At 39.6% G+C, this 18181-nt stretch overlaps 1 protein-coding gene across 1 annotated transcript in view; it reads left to right on the top strand.

Moving 5' to 3' along the window:
- Positions 1-588: 588 nt before the first annotated feature.
- LOC122551067 (zinc-binding protein A33-like) overlaps positions 589-18181 on the top strand; it is a 58348-nt gene continuing 40755 nt past the window's right edge. The window contains exon 1 of the mRNA XM_043692708.1: positions 589-1152. Within this exon, the coding sequence (XP_043548643.1) occupies positions 589-1152 (564 nt within the window). The remainder of the gene's footprint in view (positions 1153-18181) is intronic.

Raw genomic sequence — 18181 nt, 5'->3', positions numbered from 1 at the left:
ATTGTACTTCTAATGTTGATCGATTTAAACCCCCACCAACACATACTTTAGATACAATTTATACATGAATGCGCTTTGCAAAATAGCAACACACATTTCCTGACTGGAATAAAAAATGTCCATTTCACAAGAGAAATGATTTCAAAATATTAAATTATCTCTGTACAGTTCACCAGTGCCTTTGTCCCTCTCTCTCATCCAATTTAATTCCATCCAGTTATGTTTCAGAAATTGCATAATCAACAAGAAGGGATCTTATTTCATATTAATTAAATATCATTCAATTAAAATAAGTATTAAGTATTTATAATGTTCAATTTTCCAATTGCTGACAGTATCTAAATGGAGAAAGTCATGTGCAGACTATACCATTAAATTTGGAAGAACATAGCTAAACCATTATTTTGATATTTTAGACAATATAAAGATTTTAAAACATATAAAGTAATTATTGCAATTATTACAGAAAATCAGTTGGAGTATGACATTCTTTGACATACTTTATTAAAGTAATGAATGTAAAGAGAAATGGAAGAACCCATGTTCATATAAATAGTTGAGCACTCTCCATTTTTGTATATGGTCATAATGGCTGGTTACTTTAAACCTGTCGATAGCTACAAGGATGAAATTACTTGTTCCATCTGTCTGCAGATATTTACATACCCGATAACTCTTACTTGTAACCATAGCTTCTGCCTCAGATGCATTCAAGATCACCTGAAGCACAAGTCACCAGAAGACAATTATATGTGTCCTGAATGTCAAGTTGAATTTGCTGAAAAGCCACGGCTGCTTAAAAATAGCAAACTTGCTGAAGATGTTGAAAAATTGTCAAAATGCCAGGAAAGGAGAACTGTCTGTGATTATTGCTTTGAAGAAGATGTACCGGCTGCAATGAGCTGTATCCAGTGTGAGACTTTCTTCTGCGTAACACATCTTCGCCCACACAGTGAGAAACCATCACTCAAAGATCATGACTTGGTTGACCCCACAGAAGCAAGACCTTTGCGAAAGTGTGAAGAGCACAAAGAAACTCTCAAGCTCTATTGCAAACAGGATCATGCAAGTATTTGCAGTCTTTGCAGTATTATAGGGAAGCACAAAAAGCACTTGATATTGACCACAGAAGAAGCAAAACGTGAAATCCAGGTGAGGGTGAAATAAGCTAACTTGATACTTACAGGTAATAGGTTTGAACAGCTACATGGTCTGATATTAGATTAGAAGAAAGTGAGGACTGCAATTTGCTGGAGAGTCAGAGTCAAAAATAATGGTGTTTGAAAAGCACAGCAGGTCAGGCAGCATCTGAGGAGCAGGAGAGTTGATTTTTCAGGCATAAGCCCTTCGTCAGGAATTAGATTGTTCAGGCTGTTTGTGAGATGTATTTTTTTTCCCCAGTTTTTGTCTGAGAAACAAAATGGGGTGACATAAGGTGGGATCATCTAATCATTTTCAGACAGTAGGTTTGAAGCTGAGACTGAGAGTGAAATGTAGGATCACCAAATCAGTTTGCTATTACCACATCCGGGTATCTTGTCAGAGGCAGGGTATCTATGGAAGCAATGATCTCTCACCAGCAATCATGAAAGCAAGTGAGGGAGGGATGGCTTTACTGGGGCTTGCTTGCAACTCCATGGAGACTGCTGTGGTCAGTTCCTGCAGAGGGGTTTCCTTTCAACCCTGGCGGCGGGGGTGGGGGATTGTGGTGAGCATTTATTTTAATCAACCCATTATGACAAACCTCTGGATTAGGTGAAGCTTAAACTCAGACCTTTTGACCCAGAGTTAATGATACCACCACTGTGCCACAAGTTTTATATTTTATGTAAACATCTGAGATGTCTGCATTTTGGGATGTTACTTTTTGGATTTTGGGATGATCCCATTTTTGCCTGAGCACAGCTAGGTTTTCCATAGCTGTAGGCCCACTGACTGTGTTGTGTTCAAGAAGATTGTGTGGGTGAATGGGGCTCACAGATTACTTCAAACAGAACTTGCATTTGTCCTGAATGTAAGAATATTTTCAAAGGTATTAAGATTTTTCTCAGAGTTTGATATTTTGATGTTAATAGTGAATGGTATTGCTGATTGAAACAAAGGTGATATCTTCAACAAATCTGTCTTTCACCAACTTCAGGAAATAGGAGGATGGAGGTAAAATATAAATAACAAATGGGTGGAGAAAAAGGAATAAAAATTTCATCTGTTTACTAGAGTCAAGATCAATAAATAATTTGACAGATATGTATGGTTTGGAAAAGCTTATATTTTTCAGCCTTAAAATGCAAACAGGGGTCAAAACCAAATTTCCCCTGTGACACCAAGTTGGTAGCGAAAATATAATCACAAGATTGAATGATCACAAGATTGCTCTCCATAGCTCCTGAGACAAGTTGTTTTTTTGAATGCAATAGTGAGGAAAAAGAAACATTGATGTCGTCTTGAGATTTCTAGGGATTTTGAGAAATGACTTATTTCATATCTAGTAGATTCAAGCAAACATTTTCCATGGAAATACGATGGGATTGGCATTAGCAACCCTTACATATTACTTTTCTCTCATGACTGAAGGAAATCCATTTTCTGGAGCATTGGAAGAAGTCACCAATGAGACTTGGATTGCCTTCAGATTGGAGGGTCTGATGGGGGAAAACTGTAAATAAAGAGAAATGAGAATGATAAGTACGATCTCCTTCTCTGAAGGTAATCTGGAGGTTTCTAATGGTGAATCATTACATTCTGTCACAAATTCAAATTCACATTCTGTCGGGTTTGGATAGAAGCAATGTAACTTGAGTATCTGGCTCACACGTACCAAGGAAGGGGAAGGAATTTCTGATTAATTGTTTGAAAATTTGACTTGCATTCAAAATGACAATAAATCACAGGATTTAAGACGTTCCAATTTTCTGAACATAAAGATCATGATGTTGCATATACTTGGTACATAAGTTGAATGTTTTCCACTCCATCAGTTTGTGCCCTACCTTGTAACTGAGTGCAAGGGATTAAAGAGGCAATGCTGTTTGTGTTGTGGAGTTGCATGGGAATTTGAGAAGTGCCCATTATCTATACTCAGTGCATAAACTGAATCTCATTTTTGGAGGCTTCAAAGCTTGGCTTATAGGAACATAGGAATTAAGAGCAGGACTGGGCCATTCAAACCCTCAAGCCTGCCCTGCCATTCAACTAGACCATGACTGATCTTCTACCTCAATGCTACTTTCCTGGACTATCGTCATATCCCTTGATGCGTATAAAATCTAGAAAGTTACTAATTTCTGTCATGAGCATACTTGATAACTGAGCCTCCAAGGCATGTGAGGTAGAGATTTCCAAACGATTTGCTACCCTTTGATTGAATAAATTTCCTGGAATCTCAGAAATGGTCTACCCTTTATTCTGACACTGTGTCTCTGGTTGTAGACATCCCTGGTCTACCCGGTCAAGACCTATATGAATTATATATGTTTCAATACAATCACTTCTCATTCTTATAAACTCCAGGCAATACAGCCTCGGTCTCCTCATTGGACAGTCTGCCATTCGAAGAACCAAAGAGATGAATTCTTGTTGTTGCTGCTGTCCTTCTGTGGTAAATCCTTTTCTAGGCAAGGGGATCAAAATTGTACACAGTGCTCCAGGTGTGGTCTCACCGGAATTCTATACAATTGAAATGAAGCATCATTACTACTCTAATCCTTTAGTAATGAAGATGAAATGTCATTTGCCTTCTTAATTGTTTGCAGCATCTCAGTGTTATATATCATTACCTATAGTAATTTTTCTTTGAGTCAGGAAGATCAGCCTCCGAAACCTAATAATCATAATCCCAAAATTTTGAAATCAAATAGCTTTGAAGTAATTTCTTTTTGTTCATTCATTCATGGATGTAGCCATCATTTGTGTGTATTGATCATCCCCAATTGCCTTTAACTGGCTTACAAAACCATTTTCGAGGGCATTTAAGAGTCAACCACATTATGGTGGGCTGTAATCACATTTGGCCAGTCCAGGGCAGGGTGTCAGAATTTCTTTGCCAAAATGTATAAATGAACCATGTGAGTCTTACAACATTCTAATAGTTACATCGTCAATATAACTTTTATTCCAGATTTTCTTAATTAACTGAATGGAGATTTCCTGTAGAACAGTTGGTAAAAGAATTAAAATATTCAAAGAGATAATAATTTCAGGATTTAAAGGCCTGCACATGCATTTTTTGAAGTGCTTGGAAATCACCAAGATAACCTAAAGAGTACTTTTTAAGTGAAACTGATTAGCTAGGAAACTTTCAGACTGGGAAAACTACAGCAGCATCTCTGTCTCGGTGAGAGGGTGGTAACCATAGTTTCTGCATCTAGAATATACTGCTTGGCACACAACCTACAACTTCATGGAATTGGATCACCTATCTTGGATTTCAGTCACTTTGATCTGCACATCCCTGATATCAATGTTCATTGCAGCATGGGCACAGCATTTGCTAATATGAGACAAGAGGACCATTGTTAACAACGCCAGTAGCAGTACCAGTAGCAGCAGGAACAGTATCAACAGTTATTGCTTTTTCCTCAGCCACATGTCACTCCATGAATTTAACACAATGATGGTGGCCACGACAGCAGTTTGGAAGTCAGTGACAATTCTACCACTGCATATCAGGGATTCCTGATTCAGTTCTATACCCATCAAATAACTGCACAGTGTTGAGACTCTATCCCTTAAAGGAGAACTTCCTATCTCCAAGAGTTGCTGAATATTCAAAGGGTTGGCAGCACAGCACAGCATCAAGTTTGACCACTGAAACTGCAGCAGTCACAAGCAGTAATCATGGAAGAGGTCCCAAAACCTAAGGAAGTCAGTTGAGTTAGCAAGGAGCTATTAAGCAGGCTCTTTCAAGAGGGTGCAGTTGTTGTTGAGGGCAAGACAATGCCCTTTCAATTGGAGTGGTGCTTGCTACCTAGGGAATCATGGACAATAAAATGCCCAATCAAGAGGTCCCACAAGTCCATGACCCCATGGGCTTTACTGTCATCATGCCAGTGGCAGCAGGACGAGGCTTTTAATTGACCATTTAAAGGCCACAATTTACTTCTGGCTGCTAAGCCATTATGTGTAAATCACCACAAGTTATCTTTAACTTGCCACCTATGCAGAAATCTCACGGATACACAAGTACTGAAATAATAATTTAAACTTTATCGCATGCAAGTAAGCAAATTAAACTTCACAACTCAACTTGGGTATTAACCGATGAATTTAGGTACAATTCCAACCAACAGTGACTGTCTCTGAATGTGTCCAGGGTTTGATCCTTAGGCAGTGACGTCCTTTGAAATTTTGCTGTTGAATTGTTCTGGTGTTGGATTCTTACATGATTTCTCTCTTTTAAGTTTGTGGTGTGACATTATTGATAATCCTTTAGATTCTTACATCCCCAACATTGATTACACTTTTGGAAGTCTTAAGTCTATTTGCCTTCTTATCAGAGGTAGCTCCCCTGTTCCTTGCTACATTTAAAGCTAGTTGTTCGTTTGAAATAGCCTGTTCTGCAATTAACCCCTTTACTTCAGGACATTCCTTCTGCAGGCAGTCCTCATTGCTCATTTGGCATGAAGCAGCAGGTTATCGAGCTAGCGGTAGGCCGCATAAATGTTAGGAAAACTCAGATTAAAATATGAAAACATTCTTATTGGGCAGGATTGGTACTTTAGATCTATCTTCACTGGGGAAGACACGAGCAATCTCCCAGATGTAATAGTGGCTGAAGGACCTGAACTGAAGGGAATTTATATTAGGCAGGAAATGATGTTGGAGAGACTTTTAGGTCTGAAAGCTGATAAGTCCCTGGGACCTGATGGTCTGCATCCCATGATACTGAAGGAGGTGGCTCTAGAAATTGTGGATGCATTGGTGATCATTTTCTAATGTTCTATAGATTCAGGATCAGTTCCTGCAGATTGAAGGGTGGCTAATGTTGTCTCACTTTTTAAGGAGGGAGAGAGAAAACAGAATTATAGACCAGTTAGTCTGACCTCAGTGGTGGGAAAAATGCTGGAGTCAATTATAAAGGACGAAATTACGGCACATCTGGATAGCAATAACAGGATAGGTCAGAGTCAGCATGGATTTATGAAGGGGAAATCATGCTTGACTAATCTTCTGGAATATTTTGAGGATGTAACTCTGAAGATAGACAAGCCTTTGATAAAGTCCCACATAGAAGGTTAGTGAGCAAAATTAGGGCACATGGTATTAGGGGCAAAATACTGATATGGATTGAAAATTGGTTGACTGACAGGAAACAAAGAGTAGTGATAAATGGCTCCTTTTCGGAATGACAGGCGGTGACCAGTGGTGTGCCGCAGGGCTCAGTGCTGGGATCGCAGCTTTTTACAATGTACATTAATGTTATAGATGAAGGTATTAAAAGTAATATTAGCATATTTGCTGATGACACAAAGCTGGGTGACAGGGTGAAATGTGAGGAGGATGTGAGGAGAATACAGGGTGACCTGGACAGGCTAGGTGAGTGGATGGATGCATGGCAGATGCAGTTTAATGTGGATAAATGTGTGGTTATCCACTTTGGTGGCAAGAACAGGAAGGCAGATTACTACCTAAGTGGAGTCAAGTTAGGTAAAGGGGAATTACAATGAGATCTAGGTGTTCTTGTGTACCAATGAAAGCAAGCATGCAGGTACAGCAGGCAGTGAAGAAAGCTAATAGCATGCTGGCCTTCATAACAATAGGAGTTGAGTATAGAAGCAAAGAGGTCCTTCTGCAGCTGTGCAGGGCCCTGGTGAGACCGCACCTGGAATATTGTGTGCAGTTTTGGTCTCTAAATTTGAGGAAAGACATTCTGGCTACTGAGGGAGTGCAGCGTAGGTTCACGAGGTCAATTCCCGGAATGGGGGGACTATCTTACGCTGAAAGATTGGAGCGACTGGGCTTGTATATGCTTGAGTTTAGAAGGCTGAGAGGGGATCTGATTGAGACGTATAAGATTATTAAAAGATTGGACACTCTGGAGGCAGGAAGCATGTTTCCGCTGAAGGATGATTCCCAAACCAGAGGGCACAGTTTAAAAATAAGGGGTAGGCCACTTAGAACAGAGTTGAGGAGAAACTTACTCACCCAGAGAGTGGTGGGTGGATGGAATGCTCTGCCCCAGAAGGCTGTGGAGGCCAAGTCTCTGGATACTTTCGAAAAAGAGTTGGATAGAGCTCTTAAGGATAGTGGAATCAAGGGTTATGGGGATAAGGCAGGAACAGGATACTGATTGAGGATGATCAGCCATGATCATAATGAATGGTGGTGCTGGCTCGAAGGGCAGAATGGCCTACTCCGGCACCTATTCTCTATTGTCTATTGATTACATAAGGATGTGTTGAAAGTTTACCAGACATGCCATAAATGCCAGGAAAGGGGAAACACCAATCATAAACTATCTAACTTAATTAATTTCCAATATCAACTTTTGATGAACAATTTTGCAGGATCTTAATAGATTATGTAGGAGCCCTCCCTAAATATCCAATTATAGATATTTCAATAAGATTTCCTGAGGCATCCCTTTAGGGAAATGATGGCAAAAAATGGAAATAACAAAGTTAATCTATTATTTTACAAAACATGGATTGCTCAAAGAAATACATTCAAACAGACCCAGGTTCAAACTTTATGTCAAAAGTATTTAAAAAATGAACCGTTTGAGAATAAAACAATTTACAATTTAAGCTTATCATCCACAATCTCAAGGAGCACTGGAAAGATGACATTAAAGATTAAAGATTAGAGTATATTATCAAAAATATCCTAATGATTAATCTAAAGGAATGTCCTTGATACTGTTTGCTGTTCGGGATCTACTGGTGAGGATCGAGTCCCTTTAATCTCATATATGAGTTTGAGGTGAGAGGACTTTCCTCAGTGAAATTTTGTAACCCAAAGCCAGAGACAACATTTCAAATCTATGTTTCACGTTTCAGAGAAAAATTACAGAAGTTATGTGAATTGGTGAAAAAGAAATTTGAAAGTGCAAAACAGACTACAGCAGATAAAAAGGGCAAAATTTGCCAGCATTTACAAAGGCAGTGGGACTCAAAAAGTTAGCATTATCAACTATTGCTGCAGAATGGTTAAAAGAAGGGTTCATTGGATCATATAAGATCAAAAAGAAAATAATGTGATTAACCTGGTGAGTACTGAAGACTGAAGGAAAAAAATCTCAGTGGCTATGTCATGGTAATGTGTTAAAATGGTAGTATTGCAGAGAGGAAAGTCACAATAGAAGTTATTGTGAAGTGAAATAAAAATAACAGAACAATTTGAGAATGAATCAGAAATTTAAAATTCAAACATTGACTCTTCAGTCACTAAATTGGATAGTAGGGAGGTGCTTAAAAAGTTAAATGAATTTTTATGCTATCTCCAAGAAAGCTATTGAAGTGACTTAAGGTCGGCCAGGAGTAATATATTTGCTGATACATATTGCTAATGTAGGGGATCAGTTACATCCTTTCAGAATCAACCCAGAGAAGTTAATTTGCGAGGGAGGAAGGTAAATTACTGATGGACAATGACGTAATTGAACTGAGTCCAAGAAACTGGAACTCATATATCGTAGTGGCACAAAAAAACCAGATGGAACACAAATATTACGTATTAATTATTACAAAGTCAACTGTGCTAACAAAGGTGGAGTTATGTCTAATTCGATGATTAAAAGGTTGTATTATGAAGATTAGACAGGCATAGCTGGTTGCAAGAATTAACTTCTTAAAAGGAAATTGGCAAGCTTCATTGACTGATAGAGCCAAAGAAATATGAGCCTTTGTAAACACCAGCTGGGTGTTATCAATGTAAAGTCACACCACTTGAAATGAAAAATGCATCAGTGACCTTTCAATGATTAACCAACAAGGTTATGCAACTGTACTGTATGTGTTGGTTTGCTTAGCTAAACTTCGAAAGAACATTCAGAACACTTGAACAAATTTTAACTGGTTACAAAAGTGGATTTAGTCATAATCTTATTTACAATAAATTTATCAAAATAACTTATTGGACCACAGTGTGGGATGAAGTCAAGTAGTGTCCAAGAATCAAAAAAAAAGGGCTCTCTTGGATCTTTCTTGTTATTCATATTGACTTTCAACGCTTTAGTGTCTCGTTTGACAAGCATGTTAAAGAAAATCATGAAATTTAAATGGACAAAAAAAGTGACTGACTGCCTTTGACAATTTGAAAGCTATGCTTACTACTGCATGGGTCAATCAGCTCCAAAACAAGATAAGCCATTTGAACTAGCAATTGATCCCAACGACATCGATGTGGGTGCTCTTTTATTACAGGAAAACAAGATTCGGATCAAATGACCAGTCATCCTTTTTCATGCAAATTAAATGTGCATCAACATAAATATTTAACAGTAGAGAAAGAGACACTGAGCCTGATATTGGCTCTGCCATGACGAAACCTCTGAAGTCTACAAATCCAACATCTTGCTGAGAATTATTAATACAGATCACAATTCTGTAACCTCCCCGGAATGTTTAAATATGGCAAACTTTGTTTTAACTGGTGCTTTAATCAACTAACACTATTGATGAACCAACACAAGTTGTTTACCTATAATTCTGTGTTTAACCATGGTCCATGTATTTATTCAGTAAGCGAAAGTATAACAGGGATGTGCATTATGTTTCTATTACTTACTGTGTGTTTTTACATTGATTTAAGGAGGTGCAATGATGTTTTTGGAAAGTATTTGAGGGATGTTGAGATCTCAAAGCTTTGTTTGATGAGGGTTCACTGCACTTATGCGTACCTCTTGTTTATTTAGAATATTTGACCAACCAGTACACTGCTGGTCCCATAGGTGCTGGCCAATCAAGAGTTTGCTGAATAATTTGCTAAGACTGTCATTGGAGTTTAATGTTACAGTTGGATAAATTGAAGATACTTCACACCACACGAGAAAGACAATTGGATACCTTGTCAAGTGCAAATTTGGAAGAAAATTGTTGTGATCAAATGGACTTGCGTTTCATTTACACAACTTGCCCAACAACAATCTATTGACCACAAATCTTGAAAGCTTTAACTTATCCAGCATCCATGAGCTTTTGACAGAATGAGTTTCTGTTTTCCACTATCCTTTATATGCAATTGTTCTTCCTAACTGAGCTGGCATCAAATTTTAAATTATGATCTTGTTGTCTGTACTTTGGTCACTTCAATCAGTTTCTAGGTAAACTTCTTTTTACGTGGGTACTGTACTTATGAAACAAACAAAATGGTCAGAGGCAATTTGCAATTCACGTAATTCTACTCGCAAAATACATTAACATGCTGAATATTATCTATAATCCTGTTCTTTCAAAATTATCAATTCTTACACTCTACTATGCAGAATGTTCTCTGGCTCCCAGCCAATCAATCTTCCAGATCAAGGTCACAGCATCCAATGGGATCCCTCATTCCATTAATAAATGACGCTAGGGCTGCCCTCGGCATCCATCTCCTGATGTGTCAAGAGCATGTCCCACTCCTCACCCATGGCCATGGCAGAAATCTGGGCTCTGACGAGTCTGCCTGTCATACTCCAATACAGAAATCAATCTTGCTTTCCAGGGCAGGTCCCAGACTTGTCTTTGCCTGCCTTTGACTTGTGCAGATGCTTTGTTCTTGACTTGTCCTGAAAGTTCCATTGAGCCTGGCTGCTCAAAAATTGCCCATTCTGGTTTTGGGCCTAGCCGTTCAGGCCCTGGGCTATTTCGCCACAATTTCACCAACACAACTTTACTATGTTGAGGAAAAGTTTGTTATTATCTGATAAAGTGTCTGAAAAAGAAATTGCCCTTTGTGGTTGACTGGCATCCTGTCACCAAGTCACCCTTTATTTACATGTGCATAATAATTGACATTGGTTCAGCTTCCTCAGAGCCTCTGACATTTCTGTTTAGATCTGGCAGCCTTGGCTCCCTGATTGGACCAGATTAACAGCCACAATCATGGACCTCATACTCTGAGGTCCACCTGCTGACCTTCTTACAATCACCAAATCCCTCTCCCTCTATGTCCGGGAATATAGGTGTGTTCTTTTTCTTGTAGCATCTCCATGGGCATTTTTACACTGAGTCTGGTCCTTATGGCCCAGCCTTGGATATAGGCGACGTGTACTGGATGGGAGTCTGTCTCTTGCATCTTGAGTTTCTTGGAGGAAATTCATCCTCCCCTTCAGGTGGTAAAGGTATTGAGGCTGCAACATCTGCCATGTCCATCTCAGAATCCAAGGTTTCTTCAATGTTTGACAGAGGAGAAGAACCCAAAGGTTCTGGCAGCCTTTCTGGCTGCTCTGAGGGCCGGGCATATTTTGTTCCTGCCCCTTTTCCGTGTTTCTAGCTTGCATGTGGTCCACATGCTTGTTTAGGACTGCCTTACCGACCCGAGCTTTATATGTCACAGGACCTTGTGTTGACCATGCCTCTTAGGTATGCAAGGCCATAGTTAATACCAAACGTCATATCCTGAAGTAAATTGTCACTCTTGCTTAAAGGAGTCTTGTGGCCAGCCTTCTTAATGCTGTTTCATCTCTTCCCTGCCCCCCAGGTCCAGGAAGATCAAATGTGGAGTCTTCTCCCCATTAGCAACTTTGCTGGAACTATCCCTGTAGTTGTATGAGGCACAGTCCAATAATCAAATTGTAACTGAACAGTTTCGTATTGAGTGAAGCTGTTGGCTTCTTCGTTCAGCCTGCCTTCAAAGTTTGGACTGCTTTTTCTGCCAGACCACTGGATGATGGATGGTATGGAGCTGTCCTTATGTGCCAATTGCCATTCGATTTTAGAAAATATTCAAGGTCCCTGCGAGTAAATAATAGCCCATTGTCTGTGATGAACACTTCTAGGAGCCCATGTATTGCAAAAGATGTTTTTAGCTTCTCAATCATCGTCCCCATGTTTGACTAATTAAGTCTATGCATGACCAACCGCTTTTAATGGGCGTCTACAATGACTCAGAATGTTGAGCCCTCAGAAGGACCAGCATAGTCGACATATATCAGCAAGTCCAGGGTTTACCCGATGATTCTCATGAATGTTGGGAGGGGCCACTGGCAGTAATTTTTGTCCTTTTTGCCACTGTGGGGTCTGCCCACCAAAGCACCTATGTCTGCTTCCAAACCTGGCCACCAGACATAACTTCTCACCAGTATCTTCATCTTCCTGGATGATCCTGTTGAATATCAGCCTGTGTCTGGCGGCAACCTTTGCTTGGGACAAACACTCTTGCCCCTTATAATAAAATGTTGTCCTCTAATGTGACCATTTAACCCAATGTTTATTTTGATTGGTTTTGATTTGAATGTTACTAAGCAATTTAACTGTTCCAAGTGAGATGTAGATAGGCTTTCCAGGGTGTGCATTCTCCTGGAGACCGGCCTAAGATTTCCCTTCCTCAATTCAGGCCTAGTGGGACTCTTGCTGATTCGAGTCTGCATACAGAAAACAACTACAATGGTCTGCTGCCCAGATCCGGAAGAAAATGTTAACCATTTGTCTAAGGTTTGGTTTTTTTTTAGGGGTTTCGCTGTGGGCTCACCCAGAGTCTCTCTGTTCAGGATGTGTCTTATGTGAGGTTACGCAATTGCCTTTACTTAAGTGGTGTCCCCCAAGCTCAGCTACCTTGGTGAGGATCTCCACTTCTATTGACATATCCTGTAATTCACGGGCTCCACTTAGAGTCACAGAGTCATGGAGATATACAGCATGGAAACAGACTCTTCAGTCCAACTCATCCATGCCGACCAGATATCCTAACCTAATCTAGTCCCATTTGTAAGCACTTGGATCATATCCCTCTAAACCCTTCCTGTTCATATACTCATCCAGATGCTTTTTAAATGCTGCAATTGTACCAGCTTCCACCACTTCCTCTGGTAGCTTATTCCATACACACACACCCCCTCTGCGTGAAAACATTGCCCTTAAGTTCTCTTTTTAATCTTTCCTCTCTCACCCTAAACCTATGCCGTCTATTTCTGGACTCCCCCACCCCAGGGAAAAGACCTTGTCTATTTGTCCTTTCCATGCCCCTCATGATTTTATAAACCTCTATAAGGTTACCCCTCAGCCTCCGACACTCCAGGGAAAACAGCCCTAGCCTATTCAGCCTCTTCCTATAGCTCAAATCCTCCAACTCTGGCAACTTGCTACATTTTCTAATGACAAAGCCAGTTGTAGTACCTGTTTGAAGTCCAGTTGGGCTTCAGCTAGTAGGCACTTTTGTATGGTTACATCATTAAACCCACATTCCAAACAGTCTCTCAGCATTTCACTAAGGGTTAAACCAAAGTCTCATATCTCTGCCAGTCATCTTAATGTCATCAAAAATCTTGATCCGGATTCCTCGATTCTCAAACTGCTGAGTAAAACCGATAACATCTCAGAACTAAGGAGGTTCCAGGTCGTAATATTCCTTAACTGAATCCGTCAACTCTTGAAAGGTTTTAGTATCTGGTTTAGTTTTAGTAGCTTAAGGAAACATCAAGCTCCTAATAACCAGAAAAGTTGCTAGTCCACAAGCTGTCAGGAGAATAACTTATTGCTTTTTGTCTATCATATTTCCATTTGCCCAGAAAAAATAATTCAGCTGTCAGGAGAATTACTCTTTGCTTTTCATCTGTCCCAGTGTCATTTGCCTGGAAAAAAATGTGCATTCTTTCTACATAGTGGGCCCAGTCTCCGATGGTAGGACTGGACTTCCCAAATAACAGCACGGTGCCAGAAATGCTTACTTCAACTCAAAGATGACTGTTGCGAGCAAGTTTCTTCAGGAGCATATCTTTTTCACTTGTCACCACTGAAGTAACTCCACAGAGGCCAGTCACCATTTATCATCACCAAGTCACCATTTATTTGCACGTGCATAGTAGTTGACACTGGTCTGGCTTCCTCAGATCAGAGTGGTGCTGGAAAAGCACAGTAGGTCAGGCTGCTTGACCTGCTGTGCTTTTCCAGCACCACTCTGATCTAAACTCTGGTTTCCAGCATCTGCAGTGCTCACTTTTGCCTGGCTTCCTCAGAGTCAGCTCTCAGAATGAACAGGATGTCTGACACTCTTGTCTGTCAGCTAGGTTAACAGTCCCAGTCAGGGAGCTCATATTCTATGAGGTCCACCTGGCTGACCTCGTTACAATCACTACAGCGGTTTTATATACTTAAACAAATTAGTACGTAAAAGTACAGCAGCTAGTGCACAGAATGTATTTATCACTGTTCGATGTTTCACCAAATCTATTCATAATTTTTAATGTTTTTTCATTTTCACATAGCAAACGATCAGAGATCTGTTGCAACTAAATAATTACTGATTGGCACAGATCAGCCTGACAGGTCCAGCAGTAAAACTAATAATTAACCTTGACTATTATATGTTTCATTTCAAAACAACTTCTGAATAATGACCAGCATCATGCTTTGCTGCAGAAATCCCTGAGGGCAGTTAGTCATTGCAGCCGGCTGTAAGTTGCCCACATTAATTGTCAGGGTGACTGTTGAAAACAATCTTTTGAATCAATGGAATTAATTTTGACTTTGGGTGATCATGTAAACTGTGCCAAATCAATTGAGTTGCTCTTTTTTATTTCTGATTTTTCAAGTTTTAATTTCAGAAAATGGTCATGTATACTTTGGGCTAGTTTTGAATGTGGAAATGGTAAACCAGGTATCAAAGTTGGGTTAGTAGACTGGACTATACCTCTGTCTATTTCACATACCAGCTCACAAAGTCAACATCATGGAATTGCCATTGATAAGAAATTTTAATGAACCAGCCAATGAATTACTATGACTACAAGAACAGGTCAGCAACTGGTGATTCAGTGGAGGGTGACTCACCACATAATTGAGACACAATCATAGAATCTCTGCAGTGCAGATAAACATTTACCATGGATAATCCATCTAGCCTGCATGTCCCTGGACACTACAGGTAATTTAGCATGGCCAATCAACATAACATGCACATCTGGACTATGCAAGGAAATCAGAGCACCTGCAGAAAACTCATGCAGACACAGGGAGAACGTGCAAACTCCACACAGACTGTCACCCGAGGGTGGAAATCAAACCTGATCCCTGGCACTGCAAGGCAGCAGTGCTGACCACTGTGCCACCATGTCACCCAAAGCCTGTCTGCAGTCTGCAAGATAGAGGTCAGGAGTGCAATAGGCTACTCTACTTCCCTGGGTTAGTGTGAATCCAAGAACACTCAAGTTTGACACCATCTAGAACAAAGCAGCCTACTTGATCAACATGCTGTTTGTCATCTTAAATATTCACTCCCTCCATACGTAATGGTTACAGTATATACAGTATACAAGATACACAGTAGCGACTTAACAAGCTTCCTTCAACTGCCCTTTCTAAATCTGTGACCTCCAACCCCTGAAAGGCAGCAGATGCATGGGAACACCACCACCTGCAAGTTCCCACCTAGCCACACATTATCCTGACTTGGACAATATTGCTGTTCCTTCCTTGCCGCTGTGCCAAAATGCTGGAACTCTCTTCTTTACATCATTGTTGTGGCACATACACAAGGTGGACTGCAGCAGTTCAAGAAGGCAGCTCATTGTCATTTTCTCAAGGGCAATAGGAATGGGCAATGAATGCTAGAACAGCCAGGAACATTGACATCCTCTTAAAGAGTATGTCTAAAACTACAGTCAAGCCTATGTTTTAGATTTAGCAATGTAGGGCAGATGTCTGTGGCCAAGGCATCTGGTTAAAATTTGATTTTTAAAAAAATAAATAACTAAATAGAAATTTTGAGACTATAGTAAATAACCTGACCAGCTTCCTTCAGGTAGAAACCTGGATTTTAATGACAAACTGAGTTTTTGATCGAGTCTTGACTTTAGATATAACCACAGACTCGGCATAATCTCTGAGTAGTTTGTGGACTAAGAATTTGTCTAAACTTGGATATAATTTTCTTCCGATTTTCAAGTGTCTCAATATGAAAATAATCAGGAGCATAGCTTAATGCTTTAAACAAGATGTGAGGTTAGTTCATTACTCACCTGTTGCTGAAAGCTACATATGAAAAAAGTGATAAAGCTTTTAGCTAAATACAGATTCAAAGGTTTAAAGTAAGATTAATGTTATGTATGCATATAACCATTAGTTTACTCATTTTTATCAGGCCTGGATTGTTTGAAAATTCCCATTCCAAAGTGATGAGTTGCAACTTAAGTCAGACCTTCTCTAGGCAGGGAAATTGAAGTGTTAATAGGGAACACTTTGGCCGAGTGATCATACTTCTATTGGTTTTAAAATAGTTATGGAAAAGGGTAAGACTTCCATCAAGTTAATGTCCTTAATTGGAGTAAGGCAAATTTTAATGGTATGAGACAAGAATTTTTAAAAGTTGATTGGAGTAGACTGTTCACAGGTAAAGGGTCGACTGGCAAGTGGAAGGCTTTCAAAAGTGTGATAACAAGAGTTCAGAGGCATTATGTTGCTGTTAGAATAGGGTACAAAGGAGGAATAAAGGTATTGAGGTTCTAATCTAGAATAAAAAAGATTCATATGCTAGATATAGACAACTATGATCAAATTAAACTCTTGAAGATTATAAAGTGTGTAGAGGCATTCATAAAAGGGAAATCAGGACGGTAAAGTGGGGATATGAGTTGGCAGATAAGGTTAAGGATAATCAAAAGAGATTTTAAAATACATTAAGAGCAAAGGAGTAACTAGAGAGAGAATAGAACCCTTGAAATATCAATGAAGTCATCTATGTGTTGAACTTTATGAGATAGGAGAGATAGTAAATGAATATTTTGCATCAGTTTTTACTGTGAAGAAAGAAATGGAAGCTAGGGAATGCAAGGAAATAAATATTGGTGTTTGAAAAACAGTTTACATTACAGAAGAAGAAGTGCAGGAGGTCTTGAAAATATAAAGGTAGATAAATCTCTGGGACCTGATCAAGTGCATCCCAGGATGTTGCAAGAAGTTGGGGAGGAAATTGCAGGGCCCCTAGCCGAAATATATATCATCTATAACCATGGGTGAGCTGCTGGACTGTAGGATGGCTAATGCTGTATCTTTATTTAAGAAAAGCTTAAAGGAGAAGCCTGGGAACTATAGATCTGTAAACCCGACATCAGTAGTGGATACGTTGTCAGAGGTGATTCTGAAAGATAGGATTTGCATGCATTTGGAGAGGCAAGAACTGATAACGGCTTTGTGCGAAGGAAATTATATCTGACAAACTTGATTGAGGTTTTTGAGGAAGTAAACATGGAATTTATTCAAGCCTTTGATAAGATTCTGTATGGTAGACTGATTAGTAAAGTTAGATCATTTGGGATTCAGGGAGAGCTTGCCAATTGGATACAAAATTGACTTAATGGTAGGAGACAGAGGTTGGTGGTGGAGAGTTGTTTTATGGACTGGAGACCTATGACCAGTGATTTTCCACAAGAATTTGTACTATGTCAACTTTTGTTTGTCATTTATACAAATGATTTGGATGAGAATATAGGAGGTGTGGTTAGTAAGTTTGTGGATGACGCCAACATTGGGGTATAGTGGACAGTAAGAAGGTTAAAAGATTACAAAGAGATCTTGATTAATTGGGTCGAGGAGTGGCAGATGAAGTTTAATTTGATTATTGCGAGGTATTGCATTTTGTGAACACAAACAAGAGCTGGACTTATACAATTAATGGTAGGGCCCTTGGTGATATTATAGAACAGACAGACCTAGAGATTCAGGTACATAATTCTTTGAAACTTGCATCACATGGTGACAGGGTGGTTCAGAAGGCATTTTGCATGCTTGCCTTCAGTGATCAGACCTTTGAGTATGGGAGTTGGGATGTCATGTTGAGGTTGTACAGGCTGTTGGTGAGGCCTCTTCTAGAGTACTATGTGCAGTTTTGGTTGCCTCACATATGAGGGATATTATTAAACTCGAGAAGGCTCAGAAGATATTTACCAGGGTGTTGCTGGGAATAGTGGGTACTAGTTATAAAAATACGCTGGATTGGCTGGGAGGCTTTTTTTACTGGAGAGTAGGAGATTGAAGGGTGTCCTTAAATAGGTTTATAACATTACTTATGTGACTTCTGGGATCCATTTTGTAAGACTTCTTGTGTC

This window comes from Chiloscyllium plagiosum, chromosome 6 (genome assembly GCF_004010195.1).
Source record: "Chiloscyllium plagiosum isolate BGI_BamShark_2017 chromosome 6, ASM401019v2, whole genome shotgun sequence".
NCBI lineage: Eukaryota > Metazoa > Chordata > Chondrichthyes > Orectolobiformes > Hemiscylliidae > Chiloscyllium > Chiloscyllium plagiosum.
The sequence above is the reverse complement of the archived record's forward strand: the minus strand, read 5'-3'. Positions and strand labels throughout refer to the sequence as shown.